A 19,131-nucleotide genomic window follows, 5' to 3' on the forward strand; every position below is an offset into this window, starting at 1 on the left:
TCTAACTAGACTGATAGATTTATGCACCAATAATAAGGATTTTGAGAAGACAAACATGACAGGAATGTGGCCTGCTTTTATTTTTGTTGCTGTGGTAAAAATACTGTAAATTATACATTACTTAATTATTAAAAGTATTTTAGAGGAAGAAAGAGTTTATTTAGTTTATATTTCCAGGTACCTGCCCGTCATTGTGGGAAATCAAAACAGGAATGATGGTGGAATGCTAGTGGTAGGCAGACTCTTTGGCTTAAGCTCAGCAAACTTTTTGATACAGCCTAGTACTACCTTCCCAAGGAATGGTACTGCTCACAGTGGGCTAGGCCTTCCTAAATAAATTAGCAATTGCCCAAGGCCATACTACCTTCAAGATACTGAATAGTCAAGAGAATCTCTATGCACATAGTCACAGGTGAATTGACAGACACAATTCGTCTATTGAAGGCCCTTTCCCTAGGTGATCAAGTTAATAATGAAAGCCAATAAGGAAAGAATGAGTATAGTTTTAAGACCCTATCATCTCATCATATCATCTGAAATAATAAACTAATAAGAGGACTAGCTAAAACATGTGCTCTTAAGGACTAATGACAACTGCCCATACCTGGATTCTAGGTTATCAGACCCTCTTCCCTTGGTGTGAGTAACAGACACAATGGTGTTCTTTCTATATCTATGACATGGATATGGGCAGTAGGACACTTTGAAATGCCAATCAGAAAGCAGAACAACAACAGCAAAATAACTATGTCTGTTTGGATATATGCAAATAAAATCCTATTAGAATAATGGTGACACAGGCAGAACACAGAGAAGAGAGGCAAAAGTTAGATGGCAGGAACCTTCTAGAAATTATAACAATGTGGGCCCCTTGCTGTTACTGTACCAAGAAAGTTTTGAGATGTATTTGGTCACATGTGGGCCTGTTCAGCACTTAGAATGGGAATCTAAATCATGGTCTTTGGGCATGAAAGACAGTTCTGTTGGCAAAGTACTTGTACTGCAAGCATGAGGACATGGGTTCAGCCATTAGCCACAATGTAAAGGAATCCAGGCACAGTGGTGTGCACTTGTAATGCCAGTGCTGGGGAAGCAGAAGGTGGATCCCCAGGGCTCACTACCAGTTCTGCTTGTTGAGTTCCAGGCGTAGAAGATACCTTGTCTCAAATAAGGTAGAGAGAGATGGCTGAGATTGTCCTTTGAGTGCCAGGCTCACACACACTCACACACACACACACACACACACACACACACACACACACACACACACACATACACACACACACCATAGTTCTTTTGCTTATTCAAAAGTTCCCAAAAGAGGGAGAACCAAATGGAGGCCAAAATGGGAACCGACGGAATCAATTTCATTAGCTTTCCAAATTGAAGTCCCCTCACCCAGTGAGATGCAGCTGTGTGACTTGGCTTCTTTCCACGTGTATCCCCAGGTACACGATGAGGCCGTACTCAACCCCATCTCATAGGATTGTAGAAGATCAGGTCAGCACAAGCTCTGAGTTTATCAGCGTGTGGTATAACATGGTGATTTCTGCATGTTTCTCTAGTCACATTTTGTTATAGCCAAAGATGGATTCTTGTTTATAGACCTTATTGTTGGAGTCTTGCTTTAGAACCATTTGAAGATCTGGCAGCTAGCTCAGTGGTAGTATGTTTGTTCCATGAATATAGCCCATGAATCAATACATCATTCCTTAACAAAAGCCAAACAAATAAGGAAACCAGCAAACATTTGAGGAGCAGTTTACATGCAGCATCCCCTGCATTTAATCTAATTCACCATTGCCTGTAATTTTGTTATAGCTAGACACCAATATTTAGCACAATCCTAAACTACTTGATTTCATTTGCTTTGATAGAGGAGTTGGAAACACTGAGATTTGTTTTTAAAAATAACTCACTGATAGTTATTAGATAATACAGTTTGTATCAAATTACAATTTTATTTTTAAAACCATTTCTGGGGGGCAGCTGAATCACTGTACATAACACACAGAAATCTGTGGACAACTTGGGGAAGTTTTTTTTTTTTTTCTATCATGAGGGTTCAAGGGATTGAGGCCAGGTTGTCAGGCTAAGCCATTTTGCCAGTCCCACACTATTAGGTTTGAAATTCAGTAATTACCATGATGTGTACTCTATGCACAAGCTGAGTTACTGAAATAGTTCATTCTTGGTGAACTTCTAACCCAATGGATAAAAGAATGCTAGGATAACTGGCAGGAAGTTCTACCATACTGGTTGGCAGTTATGAAGTAAGCAGTGTTGTTTCCTGTGACTTTCTAGAAGAGACATTGTCCACTGACTCATCTAGCATTGGCTATTTATAGATTCAGACAGGACTGAGATGCCAGCCCTCGACACGACAACTTTGGGAGTTTATTTTCTACACTAATGCCTTGGTTCTTTAGAATTTAGTTTGATTGTTGTCTGAATAAAAAAATGGGTCACCTGAACCTGATTTACAAGTACTTCTACTCCCAGAGATATCCCAGCACAAACTGGAATTATGAGACATATCATTACCAAGCTCTACATTTTAAATTTTAGGTTAGTGCTCATCTGCCTCAGAGGTGGTCAGTGCTGTGCTCAGTGGCTGGTGTTGCTTTGTTTGGTCTGTGGTATCACTATGCTACCTAAGATGCCTTTGACATCTTGAGGTCAATGATTCTCCTGCCTCAGCCTCCTGACTGCTGTTACTGAAGGCAGGCACCACTGTGCTGATTACCCTGCTCTATTTGTACGTTACTAGAACCTCTCAGCTAATTCCTAGATCCATCCTTTTTATTTTTAAATTGGCTGTGACTTACAAGCTCCTTTTCCTGACACTCACAATTTATCTAGCTAAGTCACCATGAATCTAACCATCATCTTTCCATAATGCCTTTGGGGTGACTCTATCAAATGGTTAAGAATTGTTGATATATCTTCTTCAGAGAAAATTTAGTTTCCTAAAACATGAAGGAAATCACTTGATACCCACAGGGAGAATTCTTTCCAGAGTCCACAGGGAGCAGCTGTAGGGTCTGTAGTTTTTACAGCCAGGTATACACTGGTCAGTTTGTTATAGTTTCTCACACAGCCTTGACACACAGGGAGAACTCTTTCTAGAGTCCACAGAGAGCAGCTGTAGGGTCTGTAGTTTTTACAGCCAGGTATACACTGGTCAGTTTGTTATAGTTTCTCACACAGCCTTGACACACTCTGCACAGCTACACAGGCTATCAGGCATCCATATAAAATGAGAAATTTTCAGAAAAACAGAGAGCACAAACTTCCCTTATGCTTATGCAAATCAACCTCCCAACTCTCGGGCTGGATTTACTGCTTATTCATTATCCTATTCAACAAATAATTACCAAGTGTCAATAGGTGAAAAGCAAGCCCAGGTGGTTTCTCTTTTATCTCCATGGTGAGTACATGTTCTCACTTAATCCCCAAAGCAACATGAGAAAACTCTGTTGTGAGTGAAATAATGGATAGATCAATGGCAAATCCTGCTACTTCCTCTAAGTCTGACTATGACACACAGGTGTTAGACAGCAGGTGTTCTAGTTTCTTTTCTGTGGCTGTGCTAAAATATCTTTACAAAACACAGTTTAGGGGAGAACATATTTACTCTGCCTGTAATTCCAGGCTACAGTCCATTATTCTGAGGAAGTCATGTCAGGAACTTGAAGCACCTAGTCAGATCACATCCACAGCCAAGAACAATGAATGTACGCATGCTCTGCTCTTAGTTCAGATAGATTCCTCTATTCTTATGAAATCCAAGGACCAAACCAATGGAATGGTGCCGCCCACAGTGGACTGGGTCTTCCCACATTAAAGCTATAAAGACAATCCACTACAGACAGTCTCATAGACCAACCTGATCTAGAGTCCCTCACTAAGACTTTGTTCCCAGCTAACTGTAGGTTCAAACAAGCTGAAAATTAACATATATTATATAGTCATTATAGTCTATTATTGTTCTTCATGGGTCTCTTAACGGTCTGTCATGACTATCATTTTGACATTAACCTGGACACATCTAGGAAGAAGGAATCTTAACTGAGAATATGCTTCTGTAAGATTTGTGTCTATAGGGTATTGTCATGATTAATGAGTGATGCAGGAGAGACAACCATATTGTGGGCTGGTGGTCCTGGGTTCTATAAGAAGGTTGAGCAATCGATGAGGAGCAAGCCAGCAAACAGGGCTCCTCATGGCCTCTGCTTCAGTTCTTGCTTCCAGAGTTCTTGTCCTGAGTTTCTGCCCTGACTTCCCTTGACAGTGGACTGCAACTGAGGGGCAAAGTTTGTGAAAGAGGTGAAAGGTCTTTACCACAACAATAGAAAAGCGAATTAAGACCAGGCCACCTTTAGCCAGGATTCCTTATTGCAGGATGGCTCATGAAGTGAAAATTCCTTGGTGAAGCCATAAACTTTGACAATCTGCTCATCTGCCCTTGCCACTTAAATACGCATGTCAGAAATTTGTGAGGGCCAACATAAGAGCTGTACGGTCCCTGGCACATGTGTTTCCTCTATAAATAAACCATCAGGATTTATAAACAGGGACTGCAGATCCTTAAACACTGCTCTAGAAAAGCCTTGAGTTAGAACAAGCAAAACAGAAAAATTCATGAGCAGGCAACAGCTGTTAAATGTAATTACAATATCAGATCTTGATTGAAAAAAACTGCAAAAGAAATGGAGCTTCTCACAAATTCATGCTCCCCAATGACAAACACGGATGGTGGTCGGGTCCAGGAAACAAAATGGAGACACACGATTTCTCCCTGTGGCCTGCCAACAACTTTTGAGCCATAAATTATAAATTATGTTCCAACAGATAAAGCAGGGAGGAAATTAATTTCTGAGATGAGATCTACTTTGTAATTCAAAGAGCTTTCCTATTTTAAATTAGGGGTGGGGCTAACTCCTGATACTGTTTTGCTAACGCTGTCTCCTTCTATGAACTGCAGCCTCTCCTCATTCCATAGAGGAGTACTAAGACATTTATGCCAGAATGCAGAGAATAGGTGAGGAAATCAACCACTGAGAAGACATTTCAGGGAGAATTTCCGGCGAGGATGGGAGTGCTCTACATACATACGGTCCAACGCAGTGTGCACACGGTTTGCACTCCTTGGTATGTTTATCGTAGAGCACAGGAAGCTAACTTTAGCTTTATGGAATTGCGTGCGTGTGTGTGTGTGTGTGTGTGTGTGTGTGTGTGTGTGTGTACCAGAGAATGCAGGTGGCATTCCTTATGCGGCCATCCATCTTTTGGAGAAAATGTCTCTCTTTACTGGCCCACACATTGCTGAATTCTCAGGGATTTACCCTGTTAGAATCACAAATGTGTGCCACCCATTTTATTTTTAGGGATTCTCTGAGGATAGCTCCCCATGCTTGCAAACAAATAATTCACACTCTGACTATCTCCCCAGTGTTTAGTGTAAAAATTTCAAGCAGGAATTTAAATAGCCCACCATAGACCACAAATGGTGGTTCTGCTGCTGGCCAGTGCAGTCTCAAAGATCAATAGGTTCCTGGTCTATCAAACCAAACGACTTGTGAGTTGCCTTTGACAAACTGTTCAGCCCCCTGTGAATCGCCACTACTGTCTCTGACAGCATAGGCCAGAAAAGTTCTGAGCAGAGCTCATGGGATCCAGTCTAAATAAATGTGTAAGTTAAGAACAGGAGGGTGGGAATGAGTAAAGGCTAACCCTCTAGCCTCCTGTGCCAATCATGTGCCTCCCACCACAGGGCATTTCTCTCATGCTCCCCCATGGTTGGTTTCAAAATGAAACAGTTCTGTGCAAATTGGGAAGGTACCTAAGGGCAGAGGGGCAGAGAGAGTTCTCTCAGCCAAAGATCCTGGAGAGTCCCTAAGACATCATATCCCAACTCTATGTCACAGTTGCACGTAGGTTACTGAAGAATACAGTCTGTGTCATATATGTGTGTTGTGTGTATGTGTGTGTGCTCAAGTGTGTGTCTGTATACACTTGGATATAGAGGGCAGAGGCCAGCTTTAGGTGTTGTTCCTTAGGAACTTGTTTTAAGAGACAGGGTCTCTTGCTTTTATCTGGAATCCGTCATTTGCCTAGATTGTCCACCACACCTAGGTTTTTAATCATTGGTTCTAGGGTCATGCTTAGCGGACTGCAACTGTGGCATCTCTCCAGCCCAGAGGACGGACACATCTCATCTTTCCTTTCCCTGTGTACTCTTCTTTGGAGTTTTTCTCTATGACGATATAATTTTCCAAAGTAGACAACTTGAGAGACAGTCACTTTTAAGGGCACTACCTGAGACAGCAAGGCACTGGGTTTTGGTGTAATCTGCCTTACACCTGGGGAGGCTGGCAAGCTTTGAATGCAAGCGGCTTCCTGTCAAGAGCTTTTTAGGAGCAAGAGCTGTTTTCCCACATACACACATACCTGGAGGAGGACATCAGAAGCCGGTCTGACTCGCTGTTGGAACAGGATGCTGAGTGCTCGGTTCTGTTGCTCCAAGTCAAACACTCTTGTTTTCAACTTTACACACTCCTCCCTTAGATCCTACAAAAAGACACATGAAGAGAGAAAAGAAAGTCTGACCGAAAGATGCCTTTGCATATTATAGCTGAATTTGCATGATACTTCAGACATATTAGGAAAAAAAAACCATCATTCTATTCTTCAGAGCCTCCAGAAAAATAAGTCACGAACAACATTTTCTTCCATGGACCATTGTCTGATGGAATTGTTATGTTCAGGGAAGACCAATCGTACAAAAATAAATAAATAAACACCTTCAAATCAGAAATGCATTAATGCGGTCTGCTAGTTTTGAAGGCGGTAAATCTTAGTGATATAAAGTCAATTTACGTTTCTACCTACATATTATGCTTTTTCGATGTCTTCATAAAAGCAATCATAAAGAACGAAGCACAAGGACAACAGTATTTTTACAACGACGAGGGAACCAATGAACTAAAGGAGCTAGCACTTCAGATGGAGCCGTCGGTGTCATTTAGGGAAATGAGTTGAGATTCTCAGCATCGTGAGTCACGTAGCCACTGATGCATTTAGTGGAAAAGAGTAACTCTGAATGAAGGGGTGGTGTGTGTGTGTGTGTGTGTGTGTGTGTGTGTGTCTGTGTCTGTGTCTGTGTGTGTGTCTGTGTGTGTGCAGGTTTGCCAGTGGCTTGGACCTTGCTTAATAGGATAGGCAGGCAGCACATCAGCAGTGCTGGGATTACAAGTGTGCACTGCCCTGCCTGCCTTTTGGGTATGCGCTCTGGGGCTAAGTTCCTTATGCTTGCAAGGCAAGCGTTTTGCTGACTGAACTCTCTGTGTAGTCACAGGTGAAGGCATTTCAACTACCACTGTATCTTGCCCATCCTTCAAACAGGTTGGCCGGGGCACTTGGGAGGGAACACAGTTGTCCCTTCAGTGCCACTATTGGGAGCGACTGTTTTCAATAGTTCAAGTCCTTCCAAGACCTTTTCCCTAGCTCACAGCTAGAGGAGCTGTTGAATAGGGCCTTTGGGGACTTCACCATGGGGCTGCCTCCCTCCCAGGCTGTGATATCAGTTCTTGTGTGAGTTCAATGGTAATACCCTCTCTGTTAAGGTTTAAACTTAAAGCTCAGATTCAAGGCTCTTCAAACTCTGGTCTCTTCCTACATTTCAAGGTCCATCTGCTGCTGCCTTTCAGAGCAGTTTTCCAATGTGCTGTAGGAACGTCTGACAGCAGCTTAAATGTCCATTTTTGGGACCTTACCTGGCACTCAGGGTGACTGTTCCCTTGCCTAGACCCCATCAAGCCGTCACTGCCTCTGCTGCAACTCTAAGGAGAAAGCACTCTGTGTTCCCCTCATCTTCTTGCTGTAGACCTGCCTTGTCAGCTAACTGACACATCCATAAGGAGAAAAGTCACAACACTAGCACGGTCCTTTCTCCACTCACTCTTATTCTCTCTTGCCTACAGTATGAGCTTAGTAGATATTCCTGTTTATTTGTTGTTTGTTATAAATGTTGGAGGAGGGGGTTGGGAATTTAGCTCAGTGGTAGAGCGCTTGCCTAGCAAGTGCAAGGCCCTGGGTTCGGTCCCCAGCTCCGAAAAAAAAGAAAAAAGAAAAAAGAAAAAAAATGTTGGAGGAGATGAAGTTGTCAAATAACCTGGTAACCTGCATAATACAGAGACCTCAGTCAGTCAGGTGGGGTACCTGTCCTCTGACATGGCTAGTGATGGGCTCACATAGGCCCCGAGAGGAAGGAAGAGTACCAGTCGGCAGCACTGTTTTCCAGAACTCAGGGGTGACCCACCTTTATTAAGGGACTCACAGTATTAAAAGTGTGTGTATGGTGTGAAGTGTGTGCATGTATATGATATGAGGTGTGTGTGTGTGTGTGTATGTGTGTGTGCGCGCACGTGTGAGTGTGCACATGTTGTGTGTGTGCTCATGTGTGCTTGTTGTCATACACATATATCTATGGAGGTCAGAGGACAACCTCTCTTCTCTTTCTACATTTTTTAAGACAGGGTTTCATTGCCTGATGCTGACCTTGACTGGTACTGGAGCTTCCGGGAATTCTCTTCTCTCTGCCTCCAATCTCCTCAAAGGAACCCTTGTATTATACATGCATAGATTACTATACCCAGCCTTAAAAGGATCCTGGACATATGGACACAAGTGCACCTTTTGAGAAGTAAGGATTCTACCTACTGAGTCATCTCTCCAGGCATATCAAACCTTCTGACATTGTGATATGAGTTTGTCAGTGTTCACAATCTCTTGGGACATAGGCAGCTCGCACCACTTGGGCATACCAGGCATACATAATAGCTATTAGAAGGCTGTTCCATTTCAACCTAGGTCTACATTAGCCTTGGCCTCTAGAGACACAGGGCCGCTGAGGCTGAGTGTGCATTGGCGCCATCATTCTCTGAAGCATGGGTACTGTTTATGGGGGCAAAGAAATCTTCCTGAGCCTTGCTCCCTATACACTACACGTTCTTTCCATCTTTTCTGGTAAAGTGTGTGAAGCCCACACATACAATGCTTCTAGCTGATCCGTGTCCCTGAATTGGTGGTTGGAATGAAGACCCCAGGAACACTGTGCTGAGGGCAGAAGTGTGTATTCTGTGCATGGACACTCTACCATTTTTTTTTTAAAGGCATTCAACCTTTGCTTATCACGTATGCTAATTTCTGTTACCAGCATGCACATAACACTCTCTGCTCTCAACGCTAATTGTTTTCACTACTACTAATTAAGTAATTAATAAAACCTGACTGTGGGGCAGATAAATATTAATAGTGCCCATCGGCCGGGAAAACACAAGCATTCTGGCTAGAAGGAGGCAACAGGGAATGCTCACAGAGAGGTGTCAGTTTGTAAGGAGAAAGGGGAGCAGGAGGCTCCCCTTACACGGTGTTGTAATTGCCTAGCAGAACAGGTGCAAAGCTAGGCCATTCTTCTGGTGGGTAAAATAAAGAAATGAAGATATCTTCTGCTGAGGCTTTATTTTCACTGGTTTTTGGATGGGTGTGTGTACAGTGTATGGGTATAAGTCAGAGGAGTCATTTCTCTCTTTCCACCTAGTAATTGAACTTGGGCCATCAGGCTTGGCGCCAAGTTGCCTTTTCCTACTGGGCCATCTCTCCAGCCTCTACAGAGAGTTTTTATACAAACACCTGAATTTCAATGGTCACTTCTATCAATTAAGAAACAGTGAAGGTTAATCAGTGGGGACACAGGCAGGAAGCCTGGGGACAATTTGATAGTCCCGCCCAGCACATGGTGGGAGAGAAATGGCTCTGTGCTGTTTACATGCCGAACTCTTCTTGTTGGTATTACTGGGGGTTGGTCTGAGCAATTCTTGCTAAGACTAATATTGGTTTAGGATTGCCCTTGAAAGAAAGCCATGTGAGAGAGGCGTTTGTGTGTCATAAGAGATGACACATCTTAAAACTGGATCATTTATGACTATAGAAATGGCTCAACAGTTAAGAGTATGTGCTCTTCCAGAGGACCAAGTTCAGTTCCCAGCACACATGATGGTCAGCTCACAATTCGCTGTAATTCTAGTTCCAAGATATTCAATACCTTCTGGACTCAGGCACTGCACTGACACTGACACACACACACACACACACACACACACACACACACACACACACACACACACCCTATGATGTTACAGGTGAATAATGGTAGTTGTTTTTACATTTTTGTTTTATTTTTAAATTATTCATGGTGTGTGTGTGTGTGCGTGCACACACGCACGCGCATGTATGGGCATATGTGAGGGCATCTGGGAAAGAAAGAGAAAAAAATGACAGACAGAAATGACAATTTCTGTCATATAACCTGTGCCAACTACATCTCTCTTTGGGATTACTTTCCTCCTTTGCATGTGGGTTGCATTTATTTTCCCCCAAAACTATTATGTTTTTGAGATAGTCTCCTGCAGCCCAAGCCCCTATGTATTCAAAAATGACCTTGAATTTGAGATCTTCTTGCCCCCTCTTTTGTCTGTTGGGATCACAAATCTGTGTCACCGAGTCAAGCCTGTGCAGTACTGAGAATGGAAAACAGTTTATACAGATAAAACCTTTACCCACCAAGCTGCATCCTCAGCTCTCGTCTGTTCATAATTGAAGGCAAATCTCTGTCTTTGAAAAGCAATTCTAGGGTCCTCTAGGAAACAGGAGGTGCATATTTAGCAGAATGTGACCCTGCGGTCTCTCTAGAAACCCCTGCATGGCTTCCCGTTTGATGAAATCTTTAGGGCATGCTGTCCCATGGTAGCTCTTCTCTATGCACCTTCCTTGCTGCAGAAGATGGATATGTTTACCAGCCATTACTTGGATTTGTGTGGCTACTATTTGGTGGCTGACCTAAGGACCCTGCTTTCTTCTGCACTGCACCAGACCCCTGAGGCACCATCAAAGAGACAAGAAGTGTTTTAAGAGCTGCGAATGGGGCTGCAGCTGTGGAATAGAGTGAGCTCAGAGCTTTCAACAAGTAGAAAGCAACCAAGAAATCAAAGGTTTCACAAGACGAGGGTACCTTAGGCACCCTGTGGCAGAAATCTGGGTTTATTCACTGGCATATTATTTTCACCTTCTTCCACAGTTAAAAAAACAAAACAAAACAAAACAAAACAAAAGAAAACAAAACAAAAAACCAACCAGTTGTTTTCTGGATATCTACCTACAGTGGAGACTCACTTACCAGATATCTTAGGTGTGGCCTTGTGATTAAAATCTTTTCAAGGAGAGAGACTCTTGATCTATGGAAGCTTCTAGATGTCATCTTACTAGACAGCTGGGGGCTAGTGAGATGGCTCAGTCGATAATTGTTAAGCCAGTGCTCATGTGGCAGAAGGAAAGATCTGTAGACAGAGATCCTCTGATGTACATATTCATGCACACACACCCATGCATTTAGACAGAGAGTAGGTAAATAATGTATGTAAAGGTCTTGTTCGTTTGTTGTAAAGACAGCTGGAATGCTATCCTCTACACTTGGTTTTCTTTTTATGCTGATGACTGGAATGCAGGCACAATGACTGGAGCAGAAGCAGCTATTTTGGATCATTAGTCAGAACTGGGAATTGTGGCTTAATCACACCGGAAATTATGAGAGAAGTCAGAGACATCATGGACTCAGAACAATAATATTAGCCCTACACTGACTACCTAGTGATTTATTTATGGGAAAGCGATAGTGTTTTATCTTATGTCAGCCATCACTGTTTTATAAATCTGTTTCTTACGACAGAACCCAATTCTAAATAACATAGTTGGATGCCTTTATTTACATGATGTTGATATCAAATGTGAAATAGTTAATGAATACTTGCTAAAGGAAAATTACAGAAGTCTAGCAAAAATACCATCGTAGTTTATGTGCAGTATAAATTTAAATAATATTTAAAAATATCTGTGAGATGGGGTAGATGCCTGATAAATTTCTTTTCTATTAAGACACAGTAGCACAAATTACTTGGTTCTTCATAGTTACACCCTTCAGGGCATGGTGCAGAATGGGGGAATTCTTTTAGAAAAGTTTATACTTTGAAGAGTTTGCTAAAATAAATAAAATCTGAGGGAACTAGATTTTAGACTCAGTGAGAAGTGGCTAGGTTAAGAATTACAGAATAAAATGTACCAAATCTGTCAAATTTGGACAAGCATGCACTTACTCTGGCTGTGACTCCCATGGTTAATATAGACTGTCTACTTGACAGGATCTAGGATCATCTATGAAATAAGCTTTTCAAAATGTCTGTGAGAGGATTTTTAGAGTGAGAATACTGAGGTGGGAAAACCCTCTCTACATACAGGATAACCTTCCACAGGCTGGGGTCCTGGGCTTTATGTGAAGGAGAAAGCAAGCCCAGGGCCAGCACTCATCTCTCCAGTCCTCAGCTGTAGATACAAGATGACCAGTTGCTCCAATCCCAGCCATGGATACAATGTGCCCATAGCCTCCCTCAGTAGTGATTTCTGCATCTTCATGAACTGAATACTTGAACTGGTAGCTAAAATAAACCACTTTTTCTTCAAGTTTCTTTGGTCAGATATTCTGTCACAACAATGAGGAACATAACTAATAAGTAGCTTTGACTTTGAGGTCCTGTTGGGTGGAGCCTAAAGGTACAGACTCCAGGGGGATGATAAGAGTTTGTATGTTTATTTGTATGGATTCCAAAATAATGCCCAGGTAATTCTCCCTACCTTCCTATCTCAGATTTCCCCCATGATCTTGATGGAGAGAAAAGGGTGTTATCTACATGCCCACTCCACAGAAAAACATTCCATGTAGGGAATTAGAACACTTTTGTAATCTCAAAGACCCCTTGTTGAGTCTAAGGCCCCTTTTCAATGCTGTCCTAAAAAGACCTTCTTGTCCTGGGAACTACCCGCCAACTTCTTTAGTTTGCTTCTCAACATAAACCCAAGAGTCTGCTATTCCTTTTGGAAACTGGAAATCTTTCATTTTTAAAAGGTTTCTGTGCTGGTCAGTTTAATTGTCAACTTGACCCAACCTACAGTCACCCGGGAAGAGATTCTTCAGGCGCATATTTGTGGGGTGCTATCTTAATTTCTAAGTGACATATTCCAGCCTACTGTGGGCGGTACCATTCCCTGGACAGGGATCCCAAAGTATCAGGGAGGACAAAAGTAGCTGAAGGCACAGAAGCAAGGAGCCATGTCTTTATTTCCTCTGCTCTTGACTATGGGTATAAGAATGTCAGTTCTTGCCTTGACTTCTCCACAGTCAGCTGTAATCAGGAATTTAAGTCAAATAAATACTTTCTGTGACTATGTGTTACAATAACAGGAGTGAAACTAGTATAGCTTCTTTTCACCTTCTCAAGAGTTCTAATTGTATGAATAAATTGGCTATGTGTTGCTTTTATGCCTCTCTCTCATCTCTCTCTCTCTCTCTCTCTCTCTCTCTCTCTCTCTCTCTCTCTCTCTCTCTCAGCTCTAGCCTAAGTAAACAAACATGGGCTTGGCAGTGTAATGTGTACTCCATTCACATTAGCACATCAAGTAGTAGGCAGGAGGTAAACCTACCTTTTGAGTGAGTAGAGCTCGAACAACTTGGTTGGCTACCTGTAAAAAAGGAAGGAAGTTGTTGGTTATAACAGACAATGAATGCATACTCATTTAACAAGTCCTCCACAGATTCTAGCCCATAATGAGCCCCTCATAGTCCTCTTCCCTTTACCCTTAAAAGATTTTTCTCTGCATAACAAGTACATCCTTCTGGGTAATATTTTACTATATCTAATGGTGACCTTGTGGTTAATTACAACGATACAGCTGGGAAGAAAATTCACACCTTGACTTTCACATTTCCATATTTGAGGAAATAATCTCCTCATATGTACTCCACAAAGCTACAGAAACAAGCAGTAAGAGACCCCATCCTAATGGTCTGTGCACATTTTCCCTGCATCACTGGTAACTATCTTTGTTGACACTCCTTCCATTCCTTACCTGTCTTGCTGTGTCTACAATGACTGGGACCCGAAAAAGATACACAGATGAGAATGGGGCAGCCCATTTCCTGTGTGGCCCATGTTGCTCCTCTGTCTTCCCCTGTACCCCAGTCTAGTGTTTGCCACTCGTAATAGATCCTGGTAGTTGTTAAGTTATTCCACAGTAGAAAATCCCCATCTTTGATCTTGGGGCCTAGACACATCCCAGCTCTTCTTTCTTCCCAAATGACAGTTCCAACTAGTAAGATATAAGCAGACTATTTATCTTGGGTCTAGCAGAGACTGTAAGAAGAAAGGAACCAGATTACCACTCTTTCTGTTTGTGTGGCCTAAAAGTGATCACGGATAGAGTCCAGCTTCATAGCTCACAGTGATATCCTTTAAAGGACCAAAAGTCAAGTAGCCTGAACATATACCATGAAAAGATTATGAAATCAGTCTTCATATCAATCAAATGAATAAAGAAAATGTAGTATATCTACACAATGGGATATTATTCGTCCATAAAAAATGAAATCTTGTTGGTAGTAAAAAGAATGAATAGATTGTTAAACAAAATAATCCAGATTCCAAAAAGATAAAATAACATGTTTTCTCTCATGTGTGCAATCAATATTTTTAATAAAGACATGAAATTGGATGGAGGGCTATTTGGGAAGAGAAAGAGGATTGATAGAATGGAGGAAAAAGGACAAGACAGAATAAGAGGGAGATGCACATCATCAAAATGTTTGTTCTGTATATGGAAGAAATGTTATAACAAAACCTACTACCTTGTATTAGTCACATATCTTAATTTAAAAAAAATGATTTTTGGAACAACAGCAGCTATCTTGACAACAAGCATCATGAAGCATGTTTAGGTAGGAAAACAGAGAATGTCATGTGCTAGTCTTGTCACGGTTTCCACTGTCTGCTGCTCTACTTCCGTTGAACAGACACCAGAGTGACTATTATTCTGAGTTTCTTGCAAGATATAGCAAACATAATTCTCAGCATTATGCTGTATAGGAGGCAAGGCTGATATCAGCCTATCTAGAACTCCCTGTGTAGCTAAAAATGACCTTGAACTTCTGACCTGGGATTACAGGCATGGACCACCACACCAAGTATAGGTCAGGTTGGGATGGATCCCAGGGCTTTATACATGCTAGGCAGGCACTGTATCAGGGGAGTCCTAGCCTGAGCCATCACTAATGTCTTAACAGAATTTTAATTTTCTTCAAGAAACTTGGGACCTCAGAGAAAGCTAGATTCCTCTTCAACCGAAGACAAGAATCATAATTAAGCTAAGCCAACATTGGCATTCCAGTCTATTTCTGTGCTTACTAGAGGGAAAAGCATGTAATGTTAATCAAGTTAAAACCACATTGAAACCTAAGAGTGTGTCTCTGAGTTTTCAAAGATCTGACAAGCCCTCCACCTAGTTCTTCAGTGTTTTTCAATGTATGTATTAAGATCATATTTTTTATTGAAGATTTAAAAACACAATTATGGATGTCTATTGCTAACCTTCAGTATTACCTTGAAGTTATGTACCATATGGATTGTCTTGTAAAATTAAGTATGATTAACTAAAGTAGGCAGACAAGGTGTAGTGGTCTATGCTCAGAGACCGAACACTGAGGTGGTTGAGGCAAGATCTCAAGTTCAAGCCCAACCTGGGCTATACAGGGGAATCTTTTCTTCCAAATCAATGTTAAGATTTAGAATTTAATAAGTTATATATGCTGTATATACAATTTAATTTGTATGATACTTGTGTGTGTGTGTGTGTGTGTGTGTGTGTGTGTGTGTGTAAACTACATATTACAAAACATTGCCTGTCTAACTGAAACTAACAAACATTAAAAACAAAGTTAAGGACCTAGAGCAGTGATTTTCAACCTGTAGGTCATGACTCCTTTGGGAGTCCAATGATTCTTTTACAGGGGTCACCTAAGGCCATCAGAAAACATAATATTTATATTATAATTCATAATATAAACAAATTACAGTTATGAAGTAGCAATGAAAATAATTTTATGGTTGGGGTCACGACAACAGGAACTATATTAAAAGTTCACAGCATTAGGGAAGTTGAGATCCACTGTAGGATCCTCAACTTATATCCTCACATATTTCAGATATTTCCGTGGTTAAGAGGGTTTCCTGCACAGGCATGTGTACTCAAGTTCAAATTCCCAACACCCACAGAGGAAATAGGATATGCATGTAACACCTGTAACCCCAGCTCCACGGTGTGTGGAGATGAGAAAACTGATGGTGCTTGCTGGCCTCTAGCCTAGCCATGAAAAAGCGAGCTCCTGGTTCAGGGAGAGCCCATATCTCAAAGGAGTAGGTGGAACATGATGGAGAAGATATGATATCCAATATCTTCTTCTGTTCTTCTGTGTTGTGCACTCATTGTGCACACACACACACACACACACACACACACTCATACAGAAACACATTCACAAATGAAAGAATAAATGAAAACACGTGAAATAGTTAGATACTATAGAATATAAAGTACACTTGTTTGCATTCATTTCTCCTTCAGCCATTCAATACAAAATTTCTAAACATCTACCTATGACACTGGACAACAGGGGCATGGCCATCTATAGCAAGGATATAGCAGGCTGGTGGCTACAATCACACCATGAAACATATGTTATCACTATGGTGATTCTCAGATTCAGCCAGAGATCTTGGGGAATTTTTTTTTTCATCTACTTTTGCACTGGGTAACACATTTATTTTGGACGATACTCAGCTCTGTGTGCCTGACTCTCATCATGGGATATTCTGTGTGTGAATGTTTTCATAGGGCTTAATTGTCTCTAGACTCAATATTGACAAAACAACACATCCTTCATGACAGTTGGCTACCAGCAAGTCTCAGAGAAAATTAAAACATAAGCTAGTACTGAGTGTTGGGTAGGAGGCATTTATGCCACAAGAAGTAAACAGTTAGAATCAAGACTATCCATAATTTATTAGTTAAAGTGTATGCACAAAGGGTATTTTGCCTAGGAAAACCTTTCCAAATTTACCTTATTGACATGAAATAAACATGGGAAGTTTCTCATTAAAACCAAATAGTCTTGTCTTTTTATACATTTCTAATATGGGTCACTGGGTGTGGTTGGGTGACTGGGTATACACCATGCCTTGGAGGCAAGAGCCTGACCTCAGGTGGTTTCCCCAATCACTGTCTCTCTTAGTTTTTGAGTCAGAGTCTCTCACAAAGGCTGGGGAGCTTTGTTTGTACTTGATGCTCTGGCCAGGGATCTAGCAGCCTCCACCCCTGGCCCTGTGGTAAAGCACACAGAAAATGCACCTAGTGTTTTATGTGAGCTCTGGGGATCAAACTGAGTTATGCTTGCATAGCAAAACACTTTACAGACGGAGACCTCTTTCCCCAGCCCCCAAATCTTGGGAGTTTTTAAACATTCATTCCAATTTATAAGTAGCTGAGAGTTTAAAGTCAAACAATACATCACCTCTTTACTGTTACCGTGTGAAGGAAAATAGAAGACTTGAGCTGTCTATGTAGGCAGAATTGGAGAACAATATACAGAAGTTAATTCAAACCATAAATAATTTACTTAAAAAAACTCAAGACTTGGATTTGATTTACATGCTCATAAAACTGCCGAATATCAATATTTTCTTTTCTTCCTCCAAACTGGTTGCTCTCTTAAGCCATTCAGTGTTAACAGTGGTCACATAAAATGGCTGTATGTATGATTTAATGGGGGACATAGAGTAATATCCTACCCTTAACAGCCCACGGGAGGAGATATGCTGTATCTGTGCAATCCAGCTCCTTGCCTGGTGGGCTTACTGACTCTGTATTGGACACCGTTCCCTCTGGCATGCTCTTTGGACAACTGTTTGCTTTACCTGAAAATTGAACAATATTTCTGTAGCTGCTGACACAGAGGTGGAATCACCGGAAGGACCCAGGGGTTCTCTGTGGAAGGGAGTTACAAACGCTTCCTCTCTACAGTCAATAATGATGGATTCTTAGGCTTCTTGCTGTGTTCATGCCTACCCTTCCCAGGTGCACTGACAGAGCCAGTGCTGGGATGTGGCACCTTCAGTCCCTAATAGGCTCACGTGACGATGCCTGGGACATGCCTCTACCTATAAGGCTCTTGGAATCTGCCCTCAGCTCTTCGGTAGCAGATAATCACATACTGCCATGCCCAGCTAATGAGAACAAATCACTACCAGGGGTACCTGCCAGCTTCTCTTAGAAGAAAGGCAGAACAGCAGCTGGCCTGGGCCAGAGGGACCTGAGGTACACAGAATAGAGCTGACAGTGCTTCTGCTGTTAGCTTGTGGGACATCTTTGCCCAGGTTTTCTGTGGAGACTTCCCAGCTCTGGGCCTAGGAGACAATGCAGAGTGCTTCTTTCCTCTTCAGTGAGAATTCTGTCAGAAAACTGATATTTTCACCCCGGAAGGCCTTAGCGCTCCCTTGCACTAAACACCAAGTAAACTGCACGGCTTGCTGCTGTCTCCACCGCCTCAGCATGGGGACTGATAGGCTCACTAGCACATCTGGATGTTTTTGTTTGTTTTTATGCTAGGGGTCCTTTTCCTTCTAGACACTTGGCTTCCAGAGACAGAGGGAGAAGGTAAGATTGCTGACCTTTCTGTGGTTTGAGTCTAAAAGAGTCCTCTCCTGAGCTGTGTGAGAGACCAAGCTGGAGAATTTTCAGCCGGTTTTTACCTAGTTGACCACAAGGATCCCTTGGGGTGGAGGGCTTAAAGTCCCTTGTCCTTAGAGGGGAGGTGAAAAGTCACCGAACCTAGACAGCAGTCCCCTATTGCCTATTGCCAGCCTCCCTGGCTCTGATGGGAGACTTACTTCAACACAGTCATTACAATCTATTTGAAAACAAGTGTGATTTTGAAAATGTGCTCCAGAGGGGTTTCCTGTCCTCTAGAGCATTGGTTACTATAAAGAGGCAGCTTAGGGCAAGGAGGAGAATATTTGCAGATAGTCACTAGAAAGACTTGAATTCAGAGGCTGTGGAGATGGCTCAGCCCATAAAGTGCCTGTCTTGTCAGGATGAAGACCTGAGTTCCAACCTCAAATTCTACTTTTTAAA

At 41.9% G+C, this 19,131-nt stretch overlaps 1 protein-coding gene across 16 annotated transcripts in view; it reads right to left on the reverse strand.

Annotated features, from left to right (window-relative positions):
• The window catches only part of Nckap5 (NCK-associated protein 5), a 913,274-nt gene that overhangs the window by 194,434 nt on the left and 699,709 nt on the right, over positions 1 to 19,131 (reverse strand). For all 16 annotated transcript variants that reach the window (XM_017599040.3, XM_039091169.2, XM_039091162.2 and 13 more), the window contains 2 exons: positions 13,594 to 13,632; positions 6,454 to 6,573 (listed from right to left, as the gene is read on the reverse strand). In XM_017599040.3, the coding sequence (XP_017454529.1) occupies positions 6,454 to 6,573; positions 13,594 to 13,632 (159 nt within the window). The remainder of the gene's footprint in view (positions 1 to 6,453; positions 6,574 to 13,593; positions 13,633 to 19,131) is intronic.

Source organism: Rattus norvegicus, chromosome 13 (genome assembly GCF_036323735.1).
Source record: "Rattus norvegicus strain BN/NHsdMcwi chromosome 13, GRCr8, whole genome shotgun sequence".
Classification (NCBI taxonomy): Eukaryota; Metazoa; Chordata; class Mammalia; order Rodentia; family Muridae; genus Rattus; species Rattus norvegicus.